At 48.8% G+C, this 27538-nt stretch overlaps 12 protein-coding genes across 12 annotated transcripts; 6 read left to right on the top strand and 6 right to left on the bottom strand.

Annotated features, from left to right (window-relative positions):
• Positions 1–1090: 1090 nt before the first annotated feature.
• On the bottom strand, positions 1091–2928 carry ASPSYDRAFT_141856 (putative GABA permease; the record flags this gene model as incomplete). Its single annotated transcript, XM_040841195.1, has 7 exons — positions 1091–1555; positions 1618–1943; positions 1998–2399; positions 2449–2531; positions 2577–2690; positions 2743–2813; positions 2869–2928. 7 exons carry the CDS (start codon positions 2926–2928, stop codon positions 1091–1093), a joined length of 1521 nt encoding a protein of 506 aa, XP_040708264.1.
• Positions 2929–4700: 1772 nt separating this feature from the next.
• ASPSYDRAFT_140541 (uncharacterized protein) lies at positions 4701–6271 on the top strand (the record flags this gene model as incomplete). The annotated part of the gene is made up of 5 exons (XM_040841061.1): positions 4701–4898; positions 4955–5059; positions 5124–5348; positions 5417–5559; positions 5677–6271. The coding sequence occupies 5 exons, from the start codon at positions 4701–4703 to the stop codon at positions 6269–6271; spliced, it is 1266 nt and encodes a 421-aa protein (XP_040708265.1).
• Positions 6272–6409: 138 nt separating this feature from the next.
• Positions 6410–8396, bottom strand: ASPSYDRAFT_138402 (glycoside hydrolase family 47 protein; the record flags this gene model as incomplete). Its single annotated transcript, XM_040840833.1, has 4 exons — positions 6410–6446; positions 6516–6773; positions 6830–7624; positions 7693–8396. 4 exons carry the CDS (start codon positions 8394–8396, stop codon positions 6410–6412), a joined length of 1794 nt encoding a protein of 597 aa, XP_040708266.1.
• A 1356-nt stretch (positions 8397–9752) lies between these two features.
• Positions 9753–10800, top strand: ASPSYDRAFT_26467 (uncharacterized protein; the record flags this gene model as incomplete). Its single annotated transcript, XM_040844282.1, has 2 exons — positions 9753–9766; positions 9819–10800. The coding sequence occupies 2 exons, from the start codon at positions 9753–9755 to the stop codon at positions 10798–10800; spliced, it is 996 nt and encodes a 331-aa protein (XP_040708267.1).
• A 587-nt stretch (positions 10801–11387) lies between these two features.
• On the bottom strand, positions 11388–12541 carry ASPSYDRAFT_39200 (calmodulin). Its single transcript, XM_040845847.1, has 6 exons — positions 12268–12541; positions 12100–12156; positions 12008–12023; positions 11794–11919; positions 11520–11732; positions 11388–11461 (listed from the first exon to the last, which is right to left on the bottom strand). The coding sequence occupies exons 1-6, from the start codon at positions 12268–12270 to the stop codon at positions 11427–11429; spliced, it is 450 nt and encodes a 149-aa protein (XP_040708268.1). The 5' UTR covers positions 12271–12541; the 3' UTR covers positions 11388–11426.
• A 1048-nt stretch (positions 12542–13589) lies between these two features.
• ASPSYDRAFT_168144 (t-SNARE syntaxin TLG2) lies at positions 13590–14742 on the top strand (the record flags this gene model as incomplete). The annotated part of the gene is made up of 3 exons (XM_040843387.1): positions 13590–13612; positions 13681–14213; positions 14269–14742. 3 exons carry the CDS (start codon positions 13590–13592, stop codon positions 14640–14642), a joined length of 930 nt encoding a protein of 309 aa, XP_040708269.1. The 3' UTR covers positions 14643–14742.
• A 520-nt stretch (positions 14743–15262) lies between these two features.
• Positions 15263–16727, bottom strand: ASPSYDRAFT_139576 (CTD-interacting domain-containing protein; the record flags this gene model as incomplete). The annotated part of the gene is made up of 5 exons (XM_040840966.1): positions 15263–16125; positions 16175–16316; positions 16369–16427; positions 16480–16571; positions 16630–16727. The coding sequence occupies 5 exons, from the start codon at positions 16725–16727 to the stop codon at positions 15263–15265; spliced, it is 1254 nt and encodes a 417-aa protein (XP_040708270.1).
• A 207-nt stretch (positions 16728–16934) lies between these two features.
• Positions 16935–18345, top strand: ASPSYDRAFT_325379 (clathrin light chain CLC1). The gene is made up of 5 exons (XM_040844986.1): positions 16935–17047; positions 17126–17276; positions 17333–17562; positions 17631–17731; positions 17834–18345. The coding sequence occupies exons 2-5, from the start codon at positions 17237–17239 to the stop codon at positions 18183–18185; spliced, it is 723 nt and encodes a 240-aa protein (XP_040708271.1). The 5' UTR covers positions 16935–17047; positions 17126–17236; the 3' UTR covers positions 18186–18345.
• A 192-nt stretch (positions 18346–18537) lies between these two features.
• Positions 18538–20058, bottom strand: ASPSYDRAFT_142416 (Hsp90 co-chaperone CDC37; the record flags this gene model as incomplete). Its single annotated transcript, XM_040841238.1, has 2 exons — positions 18538–19039; positions 19100–20058. 2 exons carry the CDS (start codon positions 20056–20058, stop codon positions 18538–18540), a joined length of 1461 nt encoding a protein of 486 aa, XP_040708272.1.
• Positions 20059–20557: 499 nt separating this feature from the next.
• Positions 20558–23016, top strand: mdr2 (ATP-binding cassette permease mdr2; the record flags this gene model as incomplete). Its single annotated transcript, XM_040840968.1, has 3 exons — positions 20558–21793; positions 21846–22481; positions 22537–23016. 3 exons carry the CDS (start codon positions 20558–20560, stop codon positions 23014–23016), a joined length of 2352 nt encoding a protein of 783 aa, XP_040708273.1.
• A 512-nt stretch (positions 23017–23528) lies between these two features.
• Positions 23529–24929, top strand: ASPSYDRAFT_26474 (nucleoside transmembrane transporter FUN26; the record flags this gene model as incomplete). The annotated part of the gene is made up of 2 exons (XM_040844283.1): positions 23529–23710; positions 23774–24929. The coding sequence occupies 2 exons, from the start codon at positions 23529–23531 to the stop codon at positions 24927–24929; spliced, it is 1338 nt and encodes a 445-aa protein (XP_040708274.1).
• Positions 24930–25420: 491 nt separating this feature from the next.
• ASPSYDRAFT_141828 (uncharacterized protein) lies at positions 25421–27486 on the bottom strand (the record flags this gene model as incomplete). The annotated part of the gene is made up of 3 exons (XM_040841191.1): positions 25421–25868; positions 25922–26214; positions 26275–27486. The coding sequence occupies 3 exons, from the start codon at positions 27484–27486 to the stop codon at positions 25421–25423; spliced, it is 1953 nt and encodes a 650-aa protein (XP_040708275.1).
• Positions 27487–27538: the final 52 nt, after the last annotated feature.

A 27538-nucleotide genomic window follows, 5' to 3' on the forward strand; every position in this document is an offset into this window, starting at 1 on the left:
TCTCCACATCGGGGAGAGGTCTCTCCATGTTCTCGGTCTCCATTATTGAATGTGGTAATTGCAAGTCATGTAACTGGTCAAATGATCCTCTTAGCCTGAATATATTCTGGAGTACGACTGGAGAAAAGCCGAATGGCGTTCTGTTCGGCACTTCCTCCAACTCAGTGGAAGTTCTTTACTCCAACGTTGACGCCCAGATAACCCCGCATCTTTATCTGATCTTGGTCTGACTAACTGGACGCCATCAACATTGACTAAGTTTGACGTGCACCGGCCCAACAGCGATTGCTCGGGGGCCCCCGAGTCAACCGAAAACCCAAGAAAAGATTCGCTGAAATTTTTTACTACTACCCCGTAACGTCGGTGAATAATGCTCACAGTGGCCGCGCGTGACCTCGGGCGAACTGTACACCGAACAGAGCAAGACTCAACGAGGTTGTATATCGGGCCAACCACTTTCCAAGAACGTACACCGAAGATGGAAAAATGAGCGTCAAGTTACTCTCACCGGGGCGTGGTAATACGGATTTCGTCGCGGACCGCATAGACCTAAAGTATGTTTTACGTTTGAGGTAGCTGTTATGAACTTGGATATGAGGTATATAACGGCTAAACCACGGTTCAACCGCGGAATTACTTATATGCCTCACTTGCCTCATATCAGGATGGGATCGCCTAAAGCTTTGCCCTCTATTCGATCACGTCGAGGCTTGGAGTGAAAAACTCTGCAGACTGAAACGAGGACCTCGTATCATTCGTTTTCGTTGATCTGCGCTTGCTCCCGTCTGCTTGCTTCCGGCAGAAGAGATGCCCGCGCGTTAGGATGCTTGGGCTGCGGTGAATGGTGATACGTAAACTGCTGTGATCTCTAACGGTACAAGACTCCATCTATAGTGCCTAAATATATAGATGCGTAAGTATAAGCCGTGATGCTATGGCAAATCTTCAAATTGAATTATGTACACGACTACACTTTCTATGAACAAGTCCACTCCACCTTTTTTTTTTTTTGACTCCCGCTTCTTTGCCCCGATATTATAAGCGTGAAGCGGTGCGAGCCGATAGCCGACCTCAGACATGTCCAAGCACATCAATTAGGTCGGGCTCCACTTGCAAGAGGAACCGCATCCCGCCTAATCAATGCCACCGGGGGCACGAAGTGATGCCGTCCCCGAACCACGTAATATGCAGATGCCAGCACAATCAGCCCGACGTACATAACAACACTCCAGTTCATGGTTTGCACATCTACTGTAGAAGTCAGAGGGAAGAAGGCGAACACAAAAATCGGCAGGAGGAAGGCCATTGCGGCAAGGTTGATGGCCATCCCGAAGCGGCCAAGGGACCAGCGTCGATGGGGGAGAGGCTCCTTTCGGAAGCGCTTTATTAGAATGCACCCAATTGAGAGAATGTATGCCGACATTAAGGATGTGATGGTTAAGGAAACAATTGCGCTGAGGGCTACATAGGAGCCGATGTTGATGAGCGATAGGAGGATTGTTACGATGAGGGAGACCATGACAGAGTTTAGGGGGATATTCCATCCTGGTGTAACCTAAGTATTGAGCATTGATCAGTATGCATCGCTTAACGTATAGGAACTGGGATTCCACTTACATAGGCGAAGAATGATGAGAATGGAAGGCCCTTGTCTCGGGCAAAAGACCAGAGCTGGCGAGATGCTGTTGCGATTTCGGTAACAGTGCTTGCTGTCAGCGTTATGATGAGGATGGCCGTCATGGCGTTTGTAGCAGCGTAGCTTTGAGTTATGTTGAAGAATATTTGGATGAACGGGAATCCGGTATCGGTTTCCAGAATTTCGTTGATATCGCCGAGAGTAAAGCAGAGTGTAATAATCATTATAAACCCTAGAACCGCGTTGACTCCAACAGCGGACATCATAGCCTTGGGAAGCGTTCGGGACGCGTCTTTGATTTCTTCGGCTGGTAACATATCAGTAAAATGTATAGAGCAGCTGAAAATTGCCGAGAACTTACACATATGCACGGAACAGTCATATCCTATCATAGAAGTAATTGTAGTTGAGAAGCCAACTAGAGTTGCAGTCCCATCGCTGCCCCATTCACCGCCGTCATTGAACTCTGTGAAAACAGCCTTTGCGTTGTTTCGAGGACCGAGCACCCATAATGGAATGATGATGGCAAACAGACCGACAACGTGGATGATTAAAATCAATGCCTCCACCATGGGAAGATTCTTCGCTAAGAAGGTGTTGAATAGGATTGAGAACGTCGAGATGGCTATAACCAATAGAGTGCCATGCCACCGCTCAAATGTATAACCAGGGTCATTGAGGACGATGAGACCCTGGATAATTGTGCCGGCAAGCATGGAAATAGTCACAATCGCACATTGCCATCCGATTGCCGTAAGCCACCCTACCACCATTAGTGACAGTTACTCGTAGCGGAGAGGTCGTGGACGTACCGGTGATGTAGCTCAAGAATTTTTGTGCGCGGCGAGGAGCAAACTCGGACACCCAATGATACTGCCCTCCCGATGTTGGGGACCTATACTGGTTAGAAACACCCAAGGACGGAGGCTGGAACCCATACATGCTAGCTATCTCGGATATGCTGGCGAAGACAAGGGAGAATCCAGCGGTGACAATGATGAACCCCCATATTAATCCAGCAGTACCCCCATCGGTCAGCACACTGCTTAGCAAACTATTGACAGGTCAGTTGCACCATCTGCCACATGATTGTCGATAGGTCACACGTCAAAAGAACTTCCCACGTGCAGATCAGCGTGCACGCGAAACCGAGAATGGAGATAAATCGAAAGTTCCTCTGTTCAAAGCCGTTAGTTTGCAAATGTGGAGATTGTTGTTGGTATATAACTCACGCGAAGAACTTGGACTCGGCCCATGGCACTCATGTCATATTGATCTACGACTGTGCCCATATACTTTGGGGCCACCGTTCCTTTTGGCCTAACCTCAGCATAGTCAATCGTGACATCGCCGACATTCTTAGTGTCGGCAGGATTTATCTCGCTGGAACTCATAGTGAGGGAACGATGTGCTGACCGAGGGTGTTAGACGGTGGGTTTGGACGTAATATCGGGATTTAGGAGCCGTTATAAGACTCACCAAGCAGCCAAAAGAAACAAAAGAAGGGAATACACGTCAGGAAACCTGTTCAGTTCCAATCAGGGTCGGGGGGGTCCCTCGATTGAAAGAAAGACTGCCAATACTACTTGGCCCTGAAGATTACTCCTAATAATTATCCAACGGAATTGAAAGAAGCAAGGAGTTGAGAATCGAAACCATGTGGAAATATTTAGTGCAAGTTTCGAGAAAATCTCATCTCAAGATCCTTGCACGGCCAAATCCTCGGTGGATTTCCTGCGTGAAAAGGATTGTCGACTCGACAATAAAGATAATAATGGGATTTTGAGTCCATTTATTTGCTTTTTCTATCGACACTCGCCAGTCGCCATGCATTGGGAGGAAAAGTTCGGGCCCATTCTATGCACAACTTGCCAAATGACAGGAAGCGTAAAGGCATGCTGCAGGTCTGACCGTCTGGTACCCATAGATGGCGCAGATCATTCCATTCTTGCAAGCACTAGAAGGCCGGACCTTGGTCCAGGGCTGGGAAGCCGGAAACCCCGAAGATTATACGACCTAAAAAGGCTTTTTCTGAAGCAACGGGCTGTCAGATAGCACGGCATCGCACATCGTGGGTGTGCACCAATACGCCTGTGGAGACTCTCCAGTCTCCATAGGCCCCCACGTTGTTGTTGTTGTTGTTGAATCTGGATCATGATCGCTTTCGTCTGTGCCACATCATACATGCCGTGGAACCTAGGCGCTCAATGTCCATAAATCAGACACTACGTTTCCTCCCCGCACAGAAACAACATGGGTGTTTGAGTCATTATTGCCTTCATATCACAAGACGGCTGGGGAGTTCCCTGCGTTATGTTAATTTGCCGCCAGTAATGGCTGACTCGGTTGAATGCACGTAACTATGCAGCGCGGCAACATCCCCTTGTTTGAAGTCGGATTTGGTTTGGCCCCCAAGGATTCAATGCTTGCTAGTGGAAAGTATATGAGAGTGCCCGGAGTGCCAAGTGCCAATTGGAAAGGAAGCGGAACGTGGGCCGCGACGGCTTCTGAACCTCAGTGGGACACGGCCAGGACCGAGATCCTGTCCACGGGCCCTTATCGAGAATCCCGGAAGTGGGTATCTCTCTACCAGGCATTGGTTTGGCCGATCGTGTTTGGTGATACTGTCAGCCACCATACAATCACATATCCCACAGGCAGTGAACCAGGGGCCCTGAAGTCTGACTTTTCGTCATTCCGCTCTCCCTCGCTTTGATTTCGAAACTCTTGGGGCCGATTGGTGTCCTTCGTGTATTTTAAGATTAACCTCGTGGCAAGAGCAGAAGCGCCGGAAACCCCTCCGGTCAGCCCAGCAATGGCCGTTCATGCATTGCGTGTAGTTTCTTGCGGCGCAGTAGTTGGCGAGTCGAGAAGAAAACATACAGAGTAGGTTTTCATGCATATCCTGCAAAAGAAGACGACATTATTGACATCTGACTCTCTGCGTAACCTTTGCCCCGCCACCCTGCAAGATCTGATTCTGCAAATCTGCACACATGGAAGGAATATAACCGCACCCTCGATCCTTTTCTGCTTCTGCGCTGTGCTTGCTGGCTCAACTGTCATGCCAAGGCCCAATGTACCACCAGGTCAATCGCCGCCATTCCAGGTGGTAGATGACCTCCATCATGGAGCGTGGATTATCATCGCCACTGCCTTGGGGCTCGTTCTGTCGCTGGCCAGCTTCTTGATCCGGCTTTACGTGCGGCTGGCTCTTAACCCTTCGTTTGGGCATGATGACTATGTCTTCCTAGGGGCAATGGTGAGGGTTAACGCAGGACGAGTGAGATGGGTAGAGGTACTGACAGTTTTTGCCAGGTCATGGCCGTCATCCAAGCGTCGTTATTGTTCGAGGCGTGTTCGAAAGGTCTGGGGACGTCGATTGATCTACTTGTGCAGAGCAAAGTAAATAGCGTTCAAAATGTGAGAAGATTCCCGGTTGACCAAGCACCGTCACCTGCAAGATCCGGCAGCTAACAACATGCAGCTCTTGGTCGCCAGTGACGTCTTCTACCTCATCGCCCTCTATACCACCAAATGCTGCGTCGTGGGAATTTATCTTCGTCTTACGCCCCAGAAACTACACAACCAAGCATCCTGGGGGACCTTAATCCTCTGCACCCTCTGGGTGATACCGGCAATCTTCATCCTCACAGTAAACTGCGGCTTGAACCGGCCCTGGACAACCTCTGGAGGACAATGCGAAAACCTAGTACGTCTATAGTGGTCCAATTCCCACACCTGAGAAGAGAATTTGGCTGATATTGTTGTGCTCTCCAGCTATCACGATGGCAATTCATCGTCGCCCTAGATATCACCACGGAGCTGATCCTCTTCAGCCTCTCACTCTTTCTCCTATTCGGTCTTATGATGCCCCTGAATCGTAAATTAACTATCGCCTTCGCCTTCGCCTTTCGACTTCCGTGAGTTATATAAAATCCCCCGCTATTATTGCACATGCATACCTAACCACTGCGTGAAAAACCGCCCCACCCCAACTATAGAACAACAGACTACTAATGGTTGTTGTTATAACAAAGAACAATTGTCTTCGCCATCCTCCACATCTACTACATTCAAAAAAACATGGGCTCGGGCGATCCAACCCTCGACCCCGTCAACCCCCTAATATGGGCCCAGGTAGAACTCCACTACGCCCTAATTGCATGCAGTGTCTTCTGCATGCGCCCGTTCATGACAGCCGTGAGCACGAATTACGGAACTGCAGGCGACTCCACCCTGGAAAGCAGCAGTCGGGAAGCGTCAAAGTACTATAATAAATCGTCGGCGTCCAAGTCCGGTGGGTCAAGGGCTAGAGGTGCAAGGTTTATTGGGAACGAGACGGTGACGTCTGGGTTTGGGGGCCTGCTTAGTACTGTTAGTGCCAGCGGTGGTGGTGTAAAGGGAATGGGAACACAGGCGAGGGGTGTCCCGTCTCGAGGAACCGATGAGATTGAGCTTGTGGATCAGAAGAGTACGGGGAGTGATGGGAGCGCGAAGATGATTATTCGGAAGGATGTGCAGTATACTGTTGAGTATGATGGGTTAGAATCACCGGGTGCCAACTCGCATAATGAGCCGGGGTTCTGGGGTCAACATCCAAATTGTGACAGGCATTGCTTGCCTGGATTATAGAGTTATAAAGTAATGCAGATTATGTATACGAGAAAAAGCCCGAATGAAAAATAATTTCTTTGGAGAACCCAGCACTCCATAGTCCATACATTACGCCTATTCACAAAGTAATATCGCTATGAAAAACAAGACTATTTATTATGACGGGCGTCTAAAAGGGTGTGCTTCCGTATTTCTATATGTTGTTTGCCATTAGTGTTTGTGACTTCAACAGAGGGGCCGATTTCATGAGGAGAGCACCTACAGCACGTATTCATCCAAACTGACGAGATCTGGCTCCGAGAAGATAAGATAAAAGTACTTCAGCGTTTCCGCTAGCCAAAAGCTCTCCATGAAGTCCATTTGAGCTGGCTTCGTCTTCTTCACATCGTCAAGGGCTGCATGGGCATACTTCGTTCGAGTATTCTTCTCAATGTGTTTGAACATGCGCCATGCATCGTCCTGGTATTTCTTATCGCCTGTAATCCGGTAGAGTATGAACACAGACTCAATTGCCTCGGGCCTTCAGCAGCCATGTCAGTTAACTCCGAAAACGATCGATTTCTTGAAATTGCTTACCTCAACATATAGCGTGCATCCGCAATTTGTGTGACACCAGGATAAAGCTGGAGCTCCTCAATAAGGGCTCTAGCGGCCGCGTCGGTTTCCGCGATGTTGGCATGCTTAGGCGGACGAGACCGCACGCCTTGATACCACTTACTTTCGTCCCATGGACAATTCTCTGCGTCTTCGCAAGGACTGACGTACATGGTTTCGGGCATAATACCGGACGGCATGATGTCGTACGCCCAGATGCAGCCGTCGGTCAACTTCCGGGCAACGGACAGCTCTTCAGAACGATTGAATATTTTAGCTCCAATTCCCACTGTGCCTCCAAGATAACATTTGAGATGTTCCACTTGCGGGTCAATCTTTTTGGTGCTGGACCTTGACGAAGCGTAAATGTTCCCTGAGAATAGAATATCTTTCCCGTCCTTGGTCATGGGCCGAAAAAGAAGTCGCTCCTTGATCGGCGTTATCGCAGTCTCGTACATCCGTTGATATTGTTGCGTCTGAGCTCCAAGAAGCATGTGCTCCTTGGGAAGGTACTCATATGTTGAATCTGCCATTGCACCAACAGTGTATCGCGGGTCGTTAAATCGCATCGAGTGGGCGTCCACCATAATCGGCCATAAACCAGGCACCTCGGTATTATTTTGCGCTGATTCTAGGTTATCCGTGATCCGTTGGATTGCGTCGAAATATTTATGATCCCCGGTCAGTTGTGACATCCGCGTAAATTCTAGATTCAGAGAGCCGAGTTCTGCGAGCACCGTGTTTGAACTTGGATGTACGTCCAACCCGGATGCGGATCTATGGAGAGTCAATATTGATTGGTCTAGTTCACATCGGTGACATAGTCGAGGATTGCATATTCCCACCTCGTCCACTCCCATCGCGATTGGGGCATTCTGTTCTTGGTATCAAAAGAACCGTAGAGAAAGTCGGCGACCTCAGTCGCCTTCCGCACAAGTATCGGATACTTGCCGTGTGTAAGATCATTGGCACCAAGAAGACCTCCCAGATATCGGATGTTAGTTTCAAAGACATTGATTTGAACTGACTCGGTTGTTGAGAAGTCGATGTGCTCAAGTGCTTGCAACGCTTCCTCAAACTCATCCGTAAGGCCCATGATAACCAGCGAATCAAGAGAATCGACCAGTGTAGCTGCCCAGCCGGCAAAAGAGGTCCTGTACCCCCCGCTCAAAGGTGATAACTCATCCCGCATCCAGGCATTGTCCTTGTACCCATCCCATGCATGCTCGAACGCTTTCTTCACCGCGTTCTGCTTCCTCTTCCGCAACATGCGAGTGAGCCACGATTCCGAAGGAAACTCATACTGTATTTGAGGAATCGGAGATGGGGACGCAGTCGGCAGCGTGAAGTAATCGAAAACCGGGTATTGTTCTTCATTTTTGGTCCAATGTATACTATTGTCGTCTTTTGAAGGCTTGGTGACGCTTGGGAGTGGATGGTGTTCAGTATATGTTATATCCGCGCCTGGCGGTAAGGTGTTGAAAAAGAGATATATAAGAAAGGTAAGAAAGAACGCAGGCAAGGCATAGCTTTTCCTTATTAAAAACATGACTTTTGAAGGCGAGTAAAAATGATAGACGTTAATTGCATTGAAGGAGTGAAAAGCTGTTTACAGCTTGAGCTAAATCGATCATTAACCAGGTAGTAGCAGCATTGAACGAGTGTAGATTTGGTACGCGAATTCCAGGTGCTTCGGGCCCTCAGCTAGGGAAATATGTGAAGAATTGAAGTCTCTGGCCGCGGGGAATCCCCTGTCTATCAAGGGTTATGGACTATGGAGAAACAGGCCGGTCAAGACTCAAGAGACGTCGGATCAGGGATCAACCACTGGCCACTGGACCAGTGTCAAGCCACTCAAGGTCAAGGGAGATGTCAGATGATCGCCACTGATTCCACTCTTGGAAGCTGGCTGTGTCGATGAGCAATGACGACAATGTGTTTGCCTCCATCGAAAGTTCGAAACCATAAATCTCCGGTTTCCAAGAGCCTCGGGTAGTAATAGTTTGGGTGAAGCTATGTACGAAGTACCCTGGCCATTATTGTTAGTGCGCCAGATGCCTCAGTTCTGGCTTCTTGGGCGAGTCTGGAATGTCTGAGGTGAGGGAGTGGATTGCAATATGAGAGCTCTGGAATAGATCTACCAAGCGTTGCGTAAGCTGTGGTCCCTGGGACCTGAGACAGGCGGTCCAGAGCGAATCTTTTCCATCGCCTCTATTCTTAATTTGGGGCGCCGCTCAGCCTTCCAATCTTCCCGCGTCTTGGCGACATTGGCAAGGGTTTCTCCTCAGGTCGAGCTCAGTGTGAAAACATTGATGAATTTCGCTCCACAATCAAGTTGGGTTGAATTGGGAAGAGTGTTTGAACGGTGAAGGGTAGCTAAACTTGGTGACACTCTGGAAACGGTGGGAACTGGGAACTGCCCGAGAATTGCATTGACCCCAGAAGTGGGCCACAACAAATGGAATCAGGGACAGACGCCTCCCGGAATGTTTGTCTGGTTTGTACTTTCGCCTCAGGCAGCAATTCACCGCTGCAACGCCAATGTGACTGCGATCATAAACCCATAAGGACCTCTTTTCCCTTCTTATACCCGCATGTACAATCCTCCCAAGTCTTTAGTTTAGTGCAGCTTTATTTATACGGTATTTCACTGTAGTTGAATATCTCTCTCCACCGAGGTTGGTCTTAATACACCTGAACACTTGTGCTTCCCTGGGTTAACAAACTGTGTGGTAGATTTAATTTGATGTGAATGCTAAGCTAAATCTTGCATCAACTGTAGTAAACCCTTACTTATTGAGGAGTGTACCTATTATCGCCAAGCTACACTAAAGTGTGCTTATTCCTGGGAATCCGCCTCCTAGCCTGGCCGGCATATAAGAATCTTTTCTGACCGGGCTACAACATGCCTCTCACAGGGTATTGACCAACGCCATACAGTCACTACCAGACCACAACTAACAAATGACAGAGTCTTTTTCGTCCCCTCAAATCCAAATGCCTCGACGGCCCTGGCCACAGTAACAGAGCGCATTAGCTCTAAATTTGCCGACGAGTCAACACCCGTTGCACGCTGGGCCCTCGAGCACAAGCTGATGCGAGACACTCCCTCGTGCATACCACCATCAGGAACTCAGAGGCCCACGGCTCCAAAATACATGCAGTTTCTTTCGCTGACACATTATCCCACCCATGGATTCGTATACGCTTCACAGCCGCCTGATGGGGCTGGCCATGGCTCAGCAGCAGCGACAGCGACTCCTACCCCATCAAGCTCGCAATCCTCGCAGCCTGCAAATGTTACAACACCAATGGTTATGACAACCGTTCCGCTTCCGTCAACCAACGCCCTATATCAGCATTTTGTACACGCCTGCCAACCTTTCTGGTGCCCCAGGCACACAACCGCTGTGCCAAACGGCATGGTCTATGAAATTGGCGACTTTCGCGTTCGCGTCGGCGATGTACGGCAGACGCAACCGACTGCTCGTGTGCGAGGAACAGTCGTTGAAATAGAATGGCGGGGTCCGTCTCTGGTTGCCACGCTATCAGGATTGTATCAGTCAAGTAGGCAGAAAAAAGCAAGGCCAACTCATCCCTACACATGGGACCAGGGTGAGAATGACGAGGACCTTGATTCCGGTATTGATATGGCTTTTCCCGATGCCGTGGAGGAATCAGATATTGATGCGGAGTATGCCGCAACTGCATCTTTGATTAGGGAGTTCTGGGCACAATTGGAGCTTGAAGGAGCTAGAGAGGCTATTCTTGTGCCTGATGTGGGGAAGGAGGTCAAGGAGCAGCTGCGGAAATTGAAGCAGGAAAACAAGCAGAATGCTAACTGGAAAGGCAACGAGGAGACGAATGGGCAGCAAATGGATGAAGATCCTGATCCGAATGCCGGTGCGGATGTCGCAAGACAGTTCATGGAAATTCTTAGATTTAACCGATGAGTGTTATATTTTGCTACTAGTTGCTAGTAGGTAATACACAGAGCATCTTGCTAACATCACAAAAAAGCTTGGCTTTCTGGGCGTTGGGAGTATAGGAGGACAATAACAGCACGACTAAATACTAACCTAGATACGGAGAACACCTACAGCATGATAGGCCAGCCAGGATCATCATTTCAAGAACGGCTCATCAATCATCAGTCTAGGGGGAAAAGGCACTGCGTAGATCACCCACCAAGATACAAGGCTGAACGCGTGGCCCTGATGCAACAGGAAAAATGAAACAGATGCAAGCCAAAGGTGTAGTCACTAAGCAAGACGTGGATAAATAGGCATTAGATAAATAGGTAGCTGAGGGAAGCTCGACAATGGACGGCTGTGACCTTCCAATCTGCGAAGCATGTAGCCCTGAACTACCAAACTCTACGCATCTTTCATTGAGAAATAGAAGGGAATAAAAGAGAAAACAGAGGCGCACTGAGAACAAAGTGAAAGTTGCAACAACCACCAAGTGCTGCGCCCACAATTAGATAGGCTACATTGAATGATATGACAACTAAGATGAGACATTTGGGAAGTGTCCACACCTTCTTCGCTAACGATAGACATCATAAGATAAGAGGCATTTATTTTTGCATCATAAGTTGGACGAATTCGTTGTCTGCTGGGAATTAGCATCATTTCTGGCCGTCAAATCATAATCGGCGAAGCCAACGTACAGTCAATCCGACCATCACCGTCCTGATCCGCCTCACGAATCATCTCGTCGACTTCATCATCGGTGAGCTTCTCACCAATGGAGGTCATAACGTGACGCAGCTCGGCAGCCGAGATGAAGCCATTGTTATCACGGTCGAAAACCTTGAATGCCTCCCGAATTTCCTCCTCGGAGTCGGTGTCCTTCATCTTTCTAGCCATCATCGTGAGGAACTCTATTTAACAGTCAACAGTTGTCCGATTTCACGGTGATCTTATTTTTGCAAAGGCACGTACCTGGGAAATCAATGGTGCCGTTGTTGTCAGCGTCGACTTCGTTGATCATGTCCTGAAGCTCAGACTCTGAGGGGTTCTGGCCGAGCGAGCGCATCACGGTGCCGAGCTCCTTGGTAGTGATCTGGCCTGGATCGTGTGTCAATATCCAATTACATAGAATTATGGTGTCGACATTGGGCGTATGCGACCAAGTTATCGCGGGGAGCACACTAACCATCGCCATCCTTGTCCTGTTAAGTGCAGAATAGATTAGTACCCTCCCGGAAAAGCCATCCAATTGATACCGATGGAATCAATGGCACTTACAAATAGGGAGAAGGCCTCCTTGTATTCGGAAACCTGTTCTTCGGTCAAAGAGTCGGCCTGGGGGAGAACTCGTCAGCTCATCTGCACAGGACACCGCGGTAGATCTGCCCCGCAAGGCGGGGGTGCGTTTTCACGCAGCAGCCACGATGAGAAGGAAGGGGAAGGTACCATGATGATAGTAGTGGGCGGGGAAGTGGTAAATTTGGAAGGCGGATAGGAGATGAAGCAGGAATGAGGAGAAATAACACGAGCGAGGAAACGGTGGTGGAGATGAGCGGTAGTGGGGGGAAGAGAGAGTTAAGGGGACTGACTCCTAATAATCGCCGCAAGCTAACAATAATAAACCAGCAGCCAGCCAGCACCCGCCACTGAGCTGGATGCCTGGCAAGGCGGTCGCTTAGTCCACAACGTGACCCGCTGCAACCACTCTTCGAGGCTGAGGGCCGAAGGGCTGAATCTCAGCTCGCACCAATGCTGGTCAACGCCGACATCTCCATTGTCCTTGAATCAACATTATTGGGATGATCTTATACAGTGACGTGTTCGCTTGGCGAAATTGAGAAACAACGGATTCAGCGAGTGGCCTTCTGCTTCTCTTTGAGCCGCTCTCATGTTCTCCGGACTCAACTACTTATCCTGGCACATGGATCTCTGCAGTAGCACGCAGTTAAAATCGGTATACACTCATACACCATTTCTAACGTAATGTGCAGCAGGACTCGGACTAGCCTTGGGCATCAACCCCTGATACTACCTTGCAGCTCGAGTCCGACTGCCCTTTTCGAGCCTCTAGAAGCGTACAAAGCCTACGCCAGATCATTATTTACTTCCCTCACACTGATCAAGGCCAAGACAAACTCATCCTCAAATAATAGAGGGCCAATCAAGCTGTAGTCTGGCTTTTCACCGTTGCGTCGTCTTCTGGCTGCGTACAAGCCAGTTTAATCTTGGAAAGCGATTGCAGGAGGCAGTGAGTGGATCGACAGGCACAACGCAAGAATTGCATAACCGTTATGGAATGACAATCTCGACTTCTCTTCGTTGTATCTATCTATGTCCATTGTTTTTATTATTATTATTATTTTTGGTTGGTTCCGCAGCTAACATCAGACGCTCCTTGGCTCCTGTGTCTCCAGCAGCAAGTGAGGGGTCTCCTATCTGCGAGCATTCAAGGCGGCGGCGGGCCAGCCGCGGGCCAGGTACAATGGTTCCCAAAAAGGACTAGCGTTTATCTCTCACGTGTGCAACAACGATGAAGCTTGCCGATGCCCGTTGCTCTGGCTGGATCGCCGTTACGTCGTGCTAGTTTGGACCCCGAAACAGCTCTGTTGTCACTTCATTAGCCTCTTAATTCAATTCAGAACCTGATCACTCCATAAACGATCATACTGTGCTACCCAAGCTTTGTTTTTTAATCCAATGATGCCCATCCCGGCATAAAAGGACACTTCAATAGGATCCGGGGAAACAACGCCCGTTAGTCGCCCACGATGTGGCGGGACCGCACCAATCTGTACTTGATAGCACTCCTTCTGCGCATGCGCTCCTGGTACATTTGTACTGATGCCACCTCTCTCGCAGTTACATATCCTACCGCCAGTCATTCACACATCACCCCGCGAAGAAGCCGACATACCGTGGAGCCACCAATGGGTTCTCCGACGTCGCATCACAGTCCGAGGAAAGCCGGCGACTTATATCCGAATCCACAGGGATAGAGGACGATGGTGATGCCATCATTGAGATGGATGTTCTGCCGCCGCGTTGGGTTGACGTGCAGGAGGATGTGACGGACTTGCTTGCGGACATTGCCCAGAAATCGGCACAGCTAGATAAGCTACACCATAAGCACCTATTACCGGGATTTGGCGATGAAGACGTGCGAATACAAGACGAGCGTGTGATCGAGCGATATACACAAGAAATCACGCGCGGCTTCCATGAATGCCAGAAGCATGTCAAGCGAATCGAAACGATGGTGCAAGAGGCCAAGCAACAAGGTGGTGTGAGTAGCGGAGACGAGACCATGGCAAAGAACATTCAAATATCATTGGCGGCGAGGGTACAAGAAGCTAGCGCTCAGTTCAGGAAGAAACAAAGCACCTATTTAAGAAGTAAGGCACTTAGACTATCTTCTCCCAGACGTTCAGCTCACAGATATGTCGATAGAATTACGAGGACTCGAAGATACGGCGTCGCAATTTGATCGCACCGCCACTCCTGTGCAAAACCCATATACAGACCCGTCGTTAATGGAGTCTGATGCTGATAAATCCTTCTCCCAAACAACCCTGCTGCAAACTACTCAGCGTATGACTGGTCAAAACGACGCCGCGATTCTACAACGAGAACGAGAGATCAACGACATTGCAAAGGGAATTATAGAGTTGTCTGACATATTCCGTGAACTACAGACGATGGTCATCGACCAAGGCACTATGCTGGATCGTATTGACTACAACGTGGAGAGAATGAATACCGATGTCAAATCAGCGCAGAAGGAGCTCAATGTGGTATGTTGGACCAAAAATCAACCCTGCTAAATTTCGAAATGCAAAGAACCTCACTGACTTGACCTGTAAAGGCAACTGGCTACCAACGACGAACAACAAAGCGTAAAATCATGCTATTACTCTTTCTTCTAGTGGTGGGAATGATTATCGTTCTCCTCGTCAAGCCAAAGAAACATGGGTCTTCAGAACCTATGCCCCCTTCTTCACCCCCTTCTCAGCCAGACAGTCAACCACGGGCATTTGAAATAACTTATAGGCGTTCGCGCTCTTCGTCCTTGACTCGTGTGGCAAGGAACAAATGGGCGGATCCCGATATATATCGATAGTTATTTGTGTTTTCTAGAGATACCATAATGATAGCTTTGAGAATATTATCCTTATTTGATGATGACCATCGGCCGTAGTAGTGAATGGTTGTTTTCCAGTTGAGCTTCATAGACGCACCCAAATACCAGTGCACTCGCCACGAATCAAGAACTATGATGCCAAATACCAGACAAGAACTTCGATGTAAAGTAAAACGGAGGAAGACAAAGGTAATTGTTACAGAGATCCACAAGGCGACCGCCAACAGTGAGAAAAACATGTGGAAAGAAGGAATGTTCGCAAGCTTATATTCGCTTTGAAAAAATGCGCACCCAAAGCATAACTCAGTCTTGGGCCTGGCTTTCCTGGTTCAATAGCTCTGCAACGTCCGCATCGAGATCCCCACCTGCGAACTTCGCATAGTCCTCCTCTTCATGTGCGACTTTCCTCTTTTTGGCCTGGAATCCGTTCATACTGTCTTGCGCGACCTCTCCATACCCTGTTGTGGAAGGTTGGCCTAGGCCGCTGAGCCCGGGAATGGACGCATCGACAGGGTTGTCGAATCCCAATGAAAAACCTGCAATCGAGTGGCCTCCGTTCTCCTCATTGGACGTCGCGCCCTGCAGCTCTCGTTTCGGCGAACCAACTGGTGTAATAGCTTCAACAGGGGGCGGCGTGAGAGCTTCCACTTGTGGGCGAGAGACGGCGTCTCCAGTTGTCCCAGTAGCTCCTAGTTCGGCCGCTGGAGTGTTCTCGGCGGAAAGGCCTCTCATAATTGCATCCTCGACATCTCGCTTCTTCGCTTCAGTTTCGGCTTTCCTTTCTTGCAACTGCACTGCCAGTGTTTCCTCCTTCGACAGAGCTGTACGATTGGTTTCAAGAAGTTTTTCCAACCCATCAATAAGGGCAGCGCGTGACTTGATGACCTCTGATACGGAGCTTTCCGCATTTGCAAGCGTTTTTAGAAGTTGACTAAGACGGGCCGCATGCACAGGAGCGGTAGGTAATGAAACATTGGGATCATTCATCTTTTCGTATTCTGAATTGGCAGCCGTGCCAGACGTCCCAGAGGCAACGGCCGCCTTTGAAAGTGATACCTGGAGCGGAACCAACGGTTGCAACTCCGACGGTGTTGAACCGGATGGGCTTGAAAATAGCGAGCCACCGAGCAAGGGCTTCTTGCCAGTGGAACGCGACTTGTCGATTTCTAATTATATGAGCAGCCGGTCCACAAATCGAAGTCGGGGTGACCTTACCATCTACACGGGCTTCGACAGCCTCTTGGATTGGAAGTTCAAAAATAGACCGTTGTCTCCAAACTTCAACCACACGCCTGATCTTCTGCTGGATATCATTTGAGGAACCTTTGTATGCAGTGGCCACAGCTTCGGCAATGATCTAATTCAGGTTAGCTGTGCCTCTATTCTGTTTCCGTATGGCGCGCACTCACAGGCGAAAAGGCAATAAGAAAATCTTCTTTACGGCGTGCTCTTGACTGCTGTGCAACCTCTATCTCCCTTATCAGTCTCTAATTACCAGTGGCTTCCAATGGGGAACGTACCGTTTGCGAGGTATATCAGGTTGAGGCGTTTCGCGGCCGGAGAATCGCAGAGTTTCTGGAGCCAGAGTTGTGCAGTCCGCTCGGCATGCCGTCTAATGGTTGCTTCGTTAGTAAATGAAGCATTAAGAGGCATAAATCGAATGATTGTACCTGTGAAACATAACCCATTGCGCGACAGTCACAATGCCCTCCTGTGTTTCATTCAGAGCAGACAGCTTGGCCTTAACTGAATCATCGGTATACGCCATGGTCGCTTAAAATTTCAGGAACAAGTAAAACAATTATCTGATTTGACAGAAAAGCCAATGGAAGAACGGGTGAAGGGCAGTGTTGATTGCTTTGTCGTTTGCGCTGAACGCTATCCACTTCCGAGCCCCGAGAATCAATTCAATCGCTCATTCAACACTCAACCTTCAACCCTTGACAATAAGAAGTGAAGGTAAGCTGTTATATATGTCACCTAGATATTGGTCTAGCAAAGATATAACGTGCGTTATCAGATCATTATCTTCTCAAGTTTCAAAGAGTTCAGCAAAGGAAGCAACATTTCAAGCTCTCTGTCGCACCTGTAGGTCCGAGCTCGTTCACCGCTCTTACGGCAGAATCCCGGGGGGCTCAGCCATTGTCTCCCTAACACTCTCTCAAGAAGCCACCTGGAACATCACTTTCTCATCAATTCTCGCCTCCTAATCTGTTTATCACATACGTCCACTATACAAGGGAGCGGGCTCGGTGATTATACTTACAGACTACCACTATGGCTGACCGTTTTCCCTCATTGGAGGACTTCTCCGCGGGTTAGTTGCCCGCAATACTTACCTGGAGTGTCCCCAAAGCTAACAATAACATCTAGGGCAGACCGAGACTATCGAAACCAACGGTACAGACCAGAACGACTTCCTAGCTCGTGAGCGGGCACTCCTCGGAGACGATGCGGACCAATTTGCCACTGCTCAAGATGCCACTTCTACAGAGATCAACAAGGATGAGCTACTGGGCGGCTCGGAAGAGGTACAGGCCGATGCTGGTCCTGAGATTTCGGGGTTTGAATCTTCATTCCCAGCTATAGAGACACAGAATGAGGTATGCGAATGAACCTGCTGCGTGGTCTTCAAGAATGCCAATGAGCTAATGTGTTTGGCGTTCTACAGCAAGTTGCTCCCGGTGGTACCATCACCGGCACTGGAGCTCCTTTCCCACCCACTGGCTATTCGAGCTATCAGGCCCCTGAGGAAGAGGCAGAACCAGTCAGGTATGTCCAACGGTCTCTTTGATTATCAGCCTTCTCGATATCTCTATATTCATCCAAACATTCAATCTATTGACCGAGTGCTAACCGTCTGTTTGCGCTTAGGGAATGGCGTGAGAAGCGGGATGCGGATATTGCGCGTCGAGCGGAGACCTCTAACGAGAAAAAAGAGGCAACCGTTACGAAGGCCAGGGAGGATATCGATGACTTCTACGTGTCTTACAACAACAAGACGGACAAGCTTCGCGCCCAAACTGCCGCCGAAGCAGAGCAATTTCTTGCGAGTCGCGAAAACACATCTGCCGGAGGAACAAGCTGGGAGCGGATTGCGAAGCTCGTGGATGTATCTGGAAAGGGCACCAGGGGCGGTGCGAGCGGCTCTGGAAAGGAACGTTTCCGAGAGATGCTGCTTGATCTTAAGAAGGACGAGAAAGCACCCGGCGCCAGCGGGGTTTGAATTTACTCTTATGCTAATTCTTTAATTTTCTGGCCTGTTTTCTTTCACCCGGTGTACGTAAATAACGCACTTCACTTTTTAGCTTGTATGCCACCATTTTATTGCCTTTGACATGCTGTGGGGACAATACTTGGTTCACACAGAAACGCCGGAGTTTTATGGGTTATGGGCATAGATGATAAATAGCAGGTGCTTCGGAAAGGTGGCAGTTGATTCTAATCTCCCGGGAGGTATACAATATTTGCTTTGTTCCTCTCCATTATGTACTAATATTTTGAGGATTATAAGACAAAACAGCACATCATGGTACAGTCAATTGTATGATTCAAGCCTACTTAAACTTTTCGTACCTTCAATCCAGTTCAGTTACATCGCCCCCGGGTTCCCCGACTTCCATCTCCTTCTCTCGCTTGCCCTCCGCCTCAATCTCTTCGAGTTTCTTCCGGCCTTCCTCCGTGGTAGCATCGACAATGCCCTCCTCTAGACTGAGCATACCGCTTTCCCCCAGTTTTTCCACCACGTCTTCGGCCTCCTCGACGCTCATTTTCCCGAGTACTTTGTTGACCTCGTCCAATGATTCGGATGCTAATGCCTTTTGCAGATCCTTGGAAAAAGAGTCAAATATTTTTCGCGCTTCAATCTCGATAGGCTCGCTGCTTTCGCTCTTAGGAATGTTTATAGTAATCTTGGTGTTCGGATCAACAGCATGCAGTTGAATTTGCTCTACACCAGCGGGGTCGTTGGATGCAGAACTATCCTTCGCTAGTTCAGCGGCGCGAGTTTTGATCTTGTTGTAAGTTTCATTGACATCATTTCGGAACAGAGTGCCTGCTTGGTGTTCTCTTGTTGTGATACTATATGAGGAGAACAGTCAGTTATCACGCTGTAAGCTAATCAAGACTTGAGTTACGTACCGTTTGAAGAAGAGTGAGATTCCATCGGGGCCAAGCGAGCGGCAATATTGCAATAACAGGCCTTGATGCACACATTGTCGGGCATAATCCTCCTTTCCTTCCATTTGACTATTAAACGCTTCAACCAGTAAACCATCTGTCTCTTTCTCTGCAACGATTTTCGGGTGGTCAGTTATGTATCGGTGCAGAGCACGGTAGTCATTTCGGTCGATTTTCGCAAACTTCTTAGCCATCTCGCTGGCTTGTATATTATCCGGGTCATCAACAGCTTCGTCATCATTGCCATCTTGGCCTGAAGCTCCTGGAGTTGCATTCGGGTTCAGCAGTTCAACTGAACTTGTTTTTTCTGTCGTCGGCGCTGCGTCCTTGGGCCTGGCTACGTGCGAAGTGTCGAAGCCTGTATGGATAGATTCACTTGTGATTTTGCTGCCCTCTTCCTTCTCAAGTTCCGCAAGCTTTGCAAGCAGTTCTTTTTGTAAACCCTGGACCTTGTCCTGGTGCCCCTGCACACCCTTGACATATGCTTTAAATGATATGTCGGATTTTGATTCTCCAATTTCTTTCTTGACCTGATCCACCAGCGCACTCATCATCTGAGAATATTTCGGCTGTTCCTTTTCCTGCGTATGGACGCCCTCTGGAGCTGAGGGCGGCTGATCATCTGCGGGATTGCTCGCAAATTCCATGAGCGTTGAAAAGATGACTTCTTCCGGATCGGAGGACGATCCCTCTTTCTCTTTAAATGATGAGAGGAGCTTCGCGATTCGCGAAAGGAGGCCATCGTTAATGATACGCTCATATTTTAGAGTTTGAATGTCGTGACGCCGTTGCTCTCTTTGCTGATGAATCTGGGCCTGCTTGGCTCGGATGAAAGAACGTTTGTCGACATTGGGATGGACTTCGATATCTGAGTCGTCAGAAAGCTCGAGAGCATCCCACTTACTGTAATCCAACACCATCATGAACAGAAAACTATACAATGAGGGGTGGAAAGTGGGGTATAAAAACAAAGAAACCCCAGACTCAGCAGTTCGGGAATAGAAGAGTTAAAAGCAATTGCAGTTATATTAGCACCTGTGCCCTCTTCCACTTTGGTAAGCCTCGCGAAAATAGGACAGAAGTGACAACAGCTGCCTCTATCAATGGGAAAGACTCCATTGCTCTCGATCACATTCCGTCGGAGCGTGATAGGCGGTGGCAGGCGGCAAAATTCGGGCCTGTCGATTCCTCCGATCTCGTCCCGTCGGGAACTGGGTTGCTACATTATTTCGCATCTGACCAAACTCATAGCTGACGCCCGACTTTGTCCATTGCGAAACCGTGATTGATATTCGCACGATTGTCATGAGCTCCCCACGAACATCTTTTGCGGATCAGTGAGATATGGCACCTGGTTTGCCCACTATCACATCGTCTTGACCAGCCCAGCCGTTCACTTCTCATTCAGTCAAGTCCGAGATGCGCGGTTTCAGGTTACGAGCCTCCTGGGCTACAGGGGCTCATTCAAAGCCGATTTCTACGCCAAATGGCGGCATCCTGACGGGGCTATGCTCTGATGCGCACCAAATTACCCAGCGTTGCGGTGTTCAGGGTATTTTCATCCGGCAATTTTCGGAGCTTTCGGGATCGGTCTACAACCACAGAATGCCTCACATTGACCGGAATGTTGTGCGAACCAATGTTTCATTTCCAAGAACTACACAATGCACCAGTTCTAGATTACCAATTCTCAAGCAATTCCGCGAATTCTCTTCGACCCAACGATTTCTCCAAACCAAGCCGCCCGCCCAGTTGACGAATACCTCGCGCGCAGAAAACAGGGACAAACAAGACGAGGAGAACGATGAAGGATTTGAGCTATCTGAAAAAGCAGCACAAGCGGCGCAAGTAAACCTTCGCGCAAAGTTAAACAAAGATGGTGCAGGTGGAAAAGGCTCTGGGTTCGGCGAAGTATGGAGGCTTCTACTCATTGCGCGACCCGAAGCAAAGAAACTCGGCTTAGCTTTTTTCTTCTTGTTGATTTCTTCGTCAATCACTATGTCACTTCCTTTCTCAATTGGCAAGATCATCGACGCTTCCACCAAGTCATCAGAAGGTGGTGAATTTCTTTTCGGTCTGAGCCCTACTATGTTCTACGGTGCCTTGGCAGGTATTCTTGCATTCGGTGCTGCTGCAAACTACGGTCGTATAATTATCTTACGGATTGTGGGCGAACGTATCGTCGCGAGAACCCGTTCAAAGCTTTTCCGCCAGACCTTCGTGCAGGATGCCGAGTTCTTTGACGCAAATCGAGTCGGAGACTTGATTTCTCGACTTAGTTCTGATACCATCATCGTCGGCAAAAGCATCACTCAGAATCTTTCGGATGGGCTGCGGGCAGGTGTTAGTGGGGCGGCTGGCTTTGGTATGATGGCCTACGTCAGTCTTAAGCTATCCAGTATCCTAGCATTATTGCTTCCTCCAATTGGACTAGGCGCAATCTTCTACGGAAGGGCAATCAGAAATCTCAGCCGTCAGATTCAAAGGAATCTAGGAACACTGACCAAGATTGCGGAAGAACGTTTGGGAAATGTCAAAACGAGTCAATCATTCGCTGGTGAAGTTCTCGAGGTCAATCGGTACAACACTCAAGTACGGAAGATCTTTGAACTCGGGAAGAAAGAGTCACTGATAAGTGCAACTTTCTTCAGCTCTGTAAGTTCCTCACGCTATGAATTTGCGCGAAGCTAAGCTGACAATTTAATAGACTGGGCTTATGGGGAATTTAACGATCTTAGCACTTCTCTATGTAGGAGGTGGCATGGTCAAGTCTGGCGCTATCAGTATTGGAGAGCTCACGTCATTCTTGATGTACACGGCTTATGCAGGCTCTAGCATGTTCGGCATGTCGAGTTTCTACTCTGAATTAATGAAAGGAGTCGGGGCAGCGAGTCGACTGTTTGAGCTTCAGGATCGTGAGCCGACAATATCCCCCACCAAGGGCACCAAGGTCGTGACTGCTCGTGGCCCTATTCGCTTTGAGAATGTCACATTCAGTTACCCAACCAGACCCGCTGTTCCCATTTTCAAGGAACTCAACTTTGAAATCCCGCAGGGTACCAATGTCGCAATTGTTGGTCCTTCGGGTGGAGGTAAATCGACCATTGCTTCGTTGCTCCTGCGCTTCTACAGCCCCACCGAGGGCCGTGTTTTAATCAACGGCAAGGACATCAAGGAGATGAACGCGAAGTCACTTCGTAGAAAGATCGGCATTGTCGCACAGGAGCCGGTTCTCTTCTCTGGAACGATTGGCGAGAATATTTCATACGGAAGCCCACAGGCAACGAGGTCTGAAATCGTCGCAGCAGCAAGGAAAGCAAACTGCCAATTCATCAGCGACTTTGTAAGTCTATCTGCCCCCTATCTCTTTTTCCTTGACTATATTAACGAATATATAGCCGGACGGCCTTGATACTCAAGTAGGACCCCGCGGAGCGCAGCTTTCTGGAGGGCAGAAGCAACGAATCGCGATTGCTCGTGCACTTATCAAAGACCCCGATATTCTGATTTTAGACGAGGCTACGTCTGCGCTCGATGCGGAATCAGAGACGCTGGTCAACAGCGCTCTTGCGGCACTCCTCCGTGGTAATAACACTACCATCAGCATTGCCCACCGACTCTCTACTATCAAGCGATCCGACTCGATCGTGGTGCTTGGTAATGACGGAAAGGTTGCCGAACAAGGAAGCTACGAGGAATTAAGCGCGCGCCCAGACGGTGCGTTTACGAAGCTGATGGAATGGCAACTAAGTGGTGCCGACACCCAGCCTCCAGTCAGCCCTTCCGTTAACTCTGAAATCCAGGAAAAACCCTGGGAAGTACAAGCTGAGGAAGACGGTGAAGCTGAAGCAAACCACAAAACCGAGCGCCAAGGATGAGCAATTGTCTCGCGACCTGGTTTAACACTTACATTCGGATGAATATCCTCTTGCTCTTATTTCATTTTCTTTTATTTGCATTTATTCCACAGCCTGGACACTTTGCTCACCTTCTGGGCTCGAAGTGACTCGCGCTGTGATGATATACCTGTACATGACGAATGTTTGGAGTGTGGGAATCCGGGTTTCACGGGTTTGGGCCTGATTCCATACTGTAATATCTAAGATAGACATAATAGAAGAAACTCATCTCTATCTGAAGTTTGTTCTCTAAGAGTAAAGTTGCCGTCTTTTATCTCATCAAACACGCTCATTGAGAACGTGACTTCTTGTCTTGGCGTTGACACTCCCAAGCCAACGTCACTCACTCCGCTCTAACAACAACCCGCCTGAAGTTTAAGAGCGCTCACGCTTATGCCCTAATCAAGTACCTGGCCATGGGCTGAATTTGACATCATTTGCACTTTGAGCAACTTAACAGAGGCGCATCATTCGCATCCACTCGCGCAAGTATGGATCGCATCCGGAGATGGTTCGCTCCTCCCACCGCGGAGTATGAGCCGATCCAGGAGCCAGTCGTGCCCTACGACGATGATTTAGATACACCCAATGCCCAGGCACAGTTGGCTCCGTCCTTCACGAGACCTGTGTACTGGGTGTTTTTTATCTTGGGCGTGTCGATGTTATGGGCATGGTGAGTCGTTCTCTTTGCGCGCCTACCGGGGAATATCCGCTCACCTGCCTGGTTTCGATATAGGAACATGTTTCTTGCCGCAGCACCATTTTTCCACCAGCGATTCCAATCAGACAACTGGGCGATGACTCACTACCAGTCCTCTATATTGACCGTGTCGACCGTCACCAACTTGGGTTCTGTATTCGTACTCGCCAAGCTGCAGGAATCAGCGTCATATCCAAGACGAATTATAGTATCATTACTGATCAACATTGTCGTTTTCACCCTACTTGCATTTTCCACCCTTGTGCTGAAAGACGCCTCGGTGAAATTATATTTCGGATTTGTGATGGTCATGGTGTTTGGGGCTAGCATGGCCACCGGGATCAATCAGAATGGAGTGTTTGCATACGTATCGGGGTTTGGCAGAGAAGAATATACTCAAGCAATTATGGGCGGCCAAGGGGTGGCAGGTGTATTACCTCCTTTAGCCCAAATGCTCTCTGTCCTTGTGGTGCCAGAGCCGGGGAAAGAGCAGGCGCAAGAGGCGTCCTGGAGATCAGCCTTTGCATGCTTCATAACCGCGACGGGCGTATCATCATTGACCCTAGTTTCCTTTGTGTGGCTCACGAAGCGACAGACTGAACACATCTTGGACTACGAATCTGAATCTTCCAACACCGATACAACACGCAACAAGACCGTGGGCCTCTGGACACTTTTCTCAAAGCTTCGGCTCTCCGCTATCTCAATCTACCTCTGCTTCGTGATAACAATGATCTTCCCCGTATACACCTCCAAAATTGAGTCTGTCAACGACCGCCCCGGCGCCTCTCGACTCTACCAACCAGCTGTTTTCATCCCACTGGCGTTCTTTTTCTGGAACGCTGGCGACCTACTCGCCAGGATGCTCGTCCTCAACCCACGCTACTCAATAGCGCACCGGCCCTGGGTACTCTTGACCCTCGCCCTTGCCCGTGCAGGCTTCATCCCTCTTTACCTGCTTTGCAACGTCAGTGGTCGGGGCGCCATCGTACAAAGCGACTTCTTCTACCTTTTTATCGTCCAGGCCCTATTCGGCATAACGAATGGGTACCTTTCGAGTTGTTGTATGATGGGCGCAGGCTACTTTGTTTCGGCGGATGAGCGTGAGCCTGCTGGCGGGTTCATGAGTCTCATGCTGGTTGGTGGTCTAGCGACGGGAAGTCTCCTGAGCTTCTTTGCGTCAGGGGCATAAGAGATATCTATATGACTTTTCCATATATTGCATTTTGTAGCGTTCATGATGCATGATGAACGACGCCTTGTTACATTTATATTCTATTTTACTGACTTCTTGCGTATTAACCCATGGAATGGTAACCAAGTTACTCCGTGGCCACAATATATATATTGGACTTTTTCAGCAGTTGGCCTAGTTATACACATTTTGTCAGCCGCTTTACAGCAGATCATATTCTATAACCAATATTAACCTTCATAGGTCTATATTAGCTCTGAAAATATGGATTGGTATTATATGTTGGTGTGACACGAGGTTATTAACATCTAAACAAATCAGGATGCACCACTCCAAAAATATGCTCAAAACACGACGCTAATTTAACTTTCTTCATAATGCCAATGCAATGCATGACGCCCGCAAAAAAAAAAAAAAAATAAATCCAAATCCAAACCCAAATCCAAATCAAAAACAAAAAGGTCATGGCACGCTGTATGCTAATTTGATCACGCAGAAAAGAAATCCTGCTCACCAAGCCACTGGACATCCATGGCAAATGCAACCAGATCTGCGGCACAACACATGTCTTGGTGACCGTGTTCCAGATCTAGAAGTTCAAGAACAGCATTAAGCCTGTCCTCGAGAGTCCGCTTTAGCTGCATGATTGTGGCGTGGATATCCGAACCGGATATCTGGGGCTCATTGGCAGCGATCTGCTTTTTGTCCGACTTGGTTGTCTTGATTTCTTTGTTGGATGAACGCGGGGCAAGAGGCTGTCGCGGCTTTTGGGCTACAGGCCCTGGAGCTTCAGGTTTCTTGTTCCTTAGCAACATTTTGAGGAGAAATCGAAGCCAAATAAGATTCGTCCGAGGAGCATATTCCGCCCAAATTCCGGGAATATCAGGTGTTTTCTCCGTGTCGACTGGGTTGCCTTTGTATAACTGGGCGCGCATGCTATGAACATAATTAGTACTGTTTTACTGCTTTGCTGGAGAGGGGAAACCCACTGTCGATATGTGTCTCTTAGTAGAGCATCGTCTTCATCTTGACCAATCGCATCAAAAATCTGCTTCTTGTCCAGGTCCGAAGAGGTTACTTCCATCGGTTCCGCCGTCTCATCCATCAATAATTCCGCCCGCGAAAGGGAATAGTCAATAAGGGTTGTCTCCAACGTGCTCAATCCGTAACCACTTGAGCTTGACTCCGCTTGACGCATGACATCCATGTCTGATGGTGGATGCATGCGACCATCTAACCGCGTGCTTCGTATACAGACGTTGCCGAGATGAAGATCACGATGCTAAATTGTGGTTAGATATAATTCATACTTGTATCCATACGATAGACAAAGGGAAGTTACCTCGAATAAAGCATATTCTTCAGCACGAGCCAAAGACATGGCAACTCCCCAGAAGATATCGTAAACCTGGAAAATCGATGACCAGGAAAATTTCTCCAGTTCACAGCCCGCATCATCCATTTCAATAATCGCCCAGATTTGTGAATCTGGATAGGCTCGCTTACTCGAAGGATTAGGGTTAAGGCAGTCGTCCTTCGTTTTCTTGTAGTGGTCCCAGGCTTTTTGGAAAGCCTCTGGAAATCGACCTTGCACAACGTGAATCTCTCTGAATCGCGCAAAGCCTGGTATCGGATCCAGGTATTTTAACATCTTCACCTCCGCCACAATTTCCTCAATGCTGGTAAACTTTTTTGATCCAGCGCCGCTCTGGGCCCGTAGAGGGACAACCTTGAAAACACCATCGCCACATGCCTTGAGGCGTGTGAGTTTGGATTTGGACATCTCCTTCTGACATATATCCTCTCTCAACTTGAGCTTATAGACCTCTCCATAAGATCCTTCGGCCAATTTGACAACTTCTAACATTCCACCTGCACGCGCAGCCCATGAATCGAACCTCTGAATTCCCTGCGCTGCCACGGGAGACAGTGTTTGATTCAGGATAGAACGAACGTAGGAGGTCGCCTTTTCGTTGGAAATGTATACGGATGAGGCCCGTCGGGTCGGTTTGTTCTTCCTTGCGCTTCGCTTGCAGCTGTTCAGCGCAGCAGGAGTATTGTTTACCACCTTTTTCGCTTGTTCCTGCGATTCTTGCGGAATAACCCTTGGTGTTATTCTCACTGCCACCATTTCCTGGAATCTTTTCTTGGCGATCGGAGTGGATTTCGCTGACGGTTGTTGAACAGGGGCCGGTTCTGCGAGTGATGTGGGCGTCGACTTAGGCACCTCATCATCGATATGAATAGGTGTTGAGGCCTCTATGTTAGTACCATCCAGTTTATAATCCTCTTCGACGTATTCCGCTGTCTTCGTCTCATCAAGTCGGATATTCGCCAACTTTGCCTCGATACAATCGACAGATTCTTGAATTGAATCGGGACCCGTCATGGCCTGGGGTTTCGCAGGGCTTCGCTCTTCGAGTACCGCCCTTGGAGCATCTGTTCTCCGTTTTCCGTATACATTTCGCTTGGACGTACGTGCGCATGGTGGTTTCGTATTGCGTCGCCGTGAGGTTGTATCTTCAGCAAAGGTCTGGGAAAGGGGCGATGCCATGACGGCCTGATCTTGTGGAACACCGTCACCACGAGAGTGAGTACCGGAGATT

The sequence above is a fragment of the Aspergillus sydowii genome (genome assembly GCF_001890705.1).
Source record: "Aspergillus sydowii CBS 593.65 unplaced genomic scaffold ASPSYscaffold_1, whole genome shotgun sequence".
Taxonomy (NCBI): Eukaryota; Fungi; Ascomycota; class Eurotiomycetes; order Eurotiales; family Aspergillaceae; genus Aspergillus; species Aspergillus sydowii.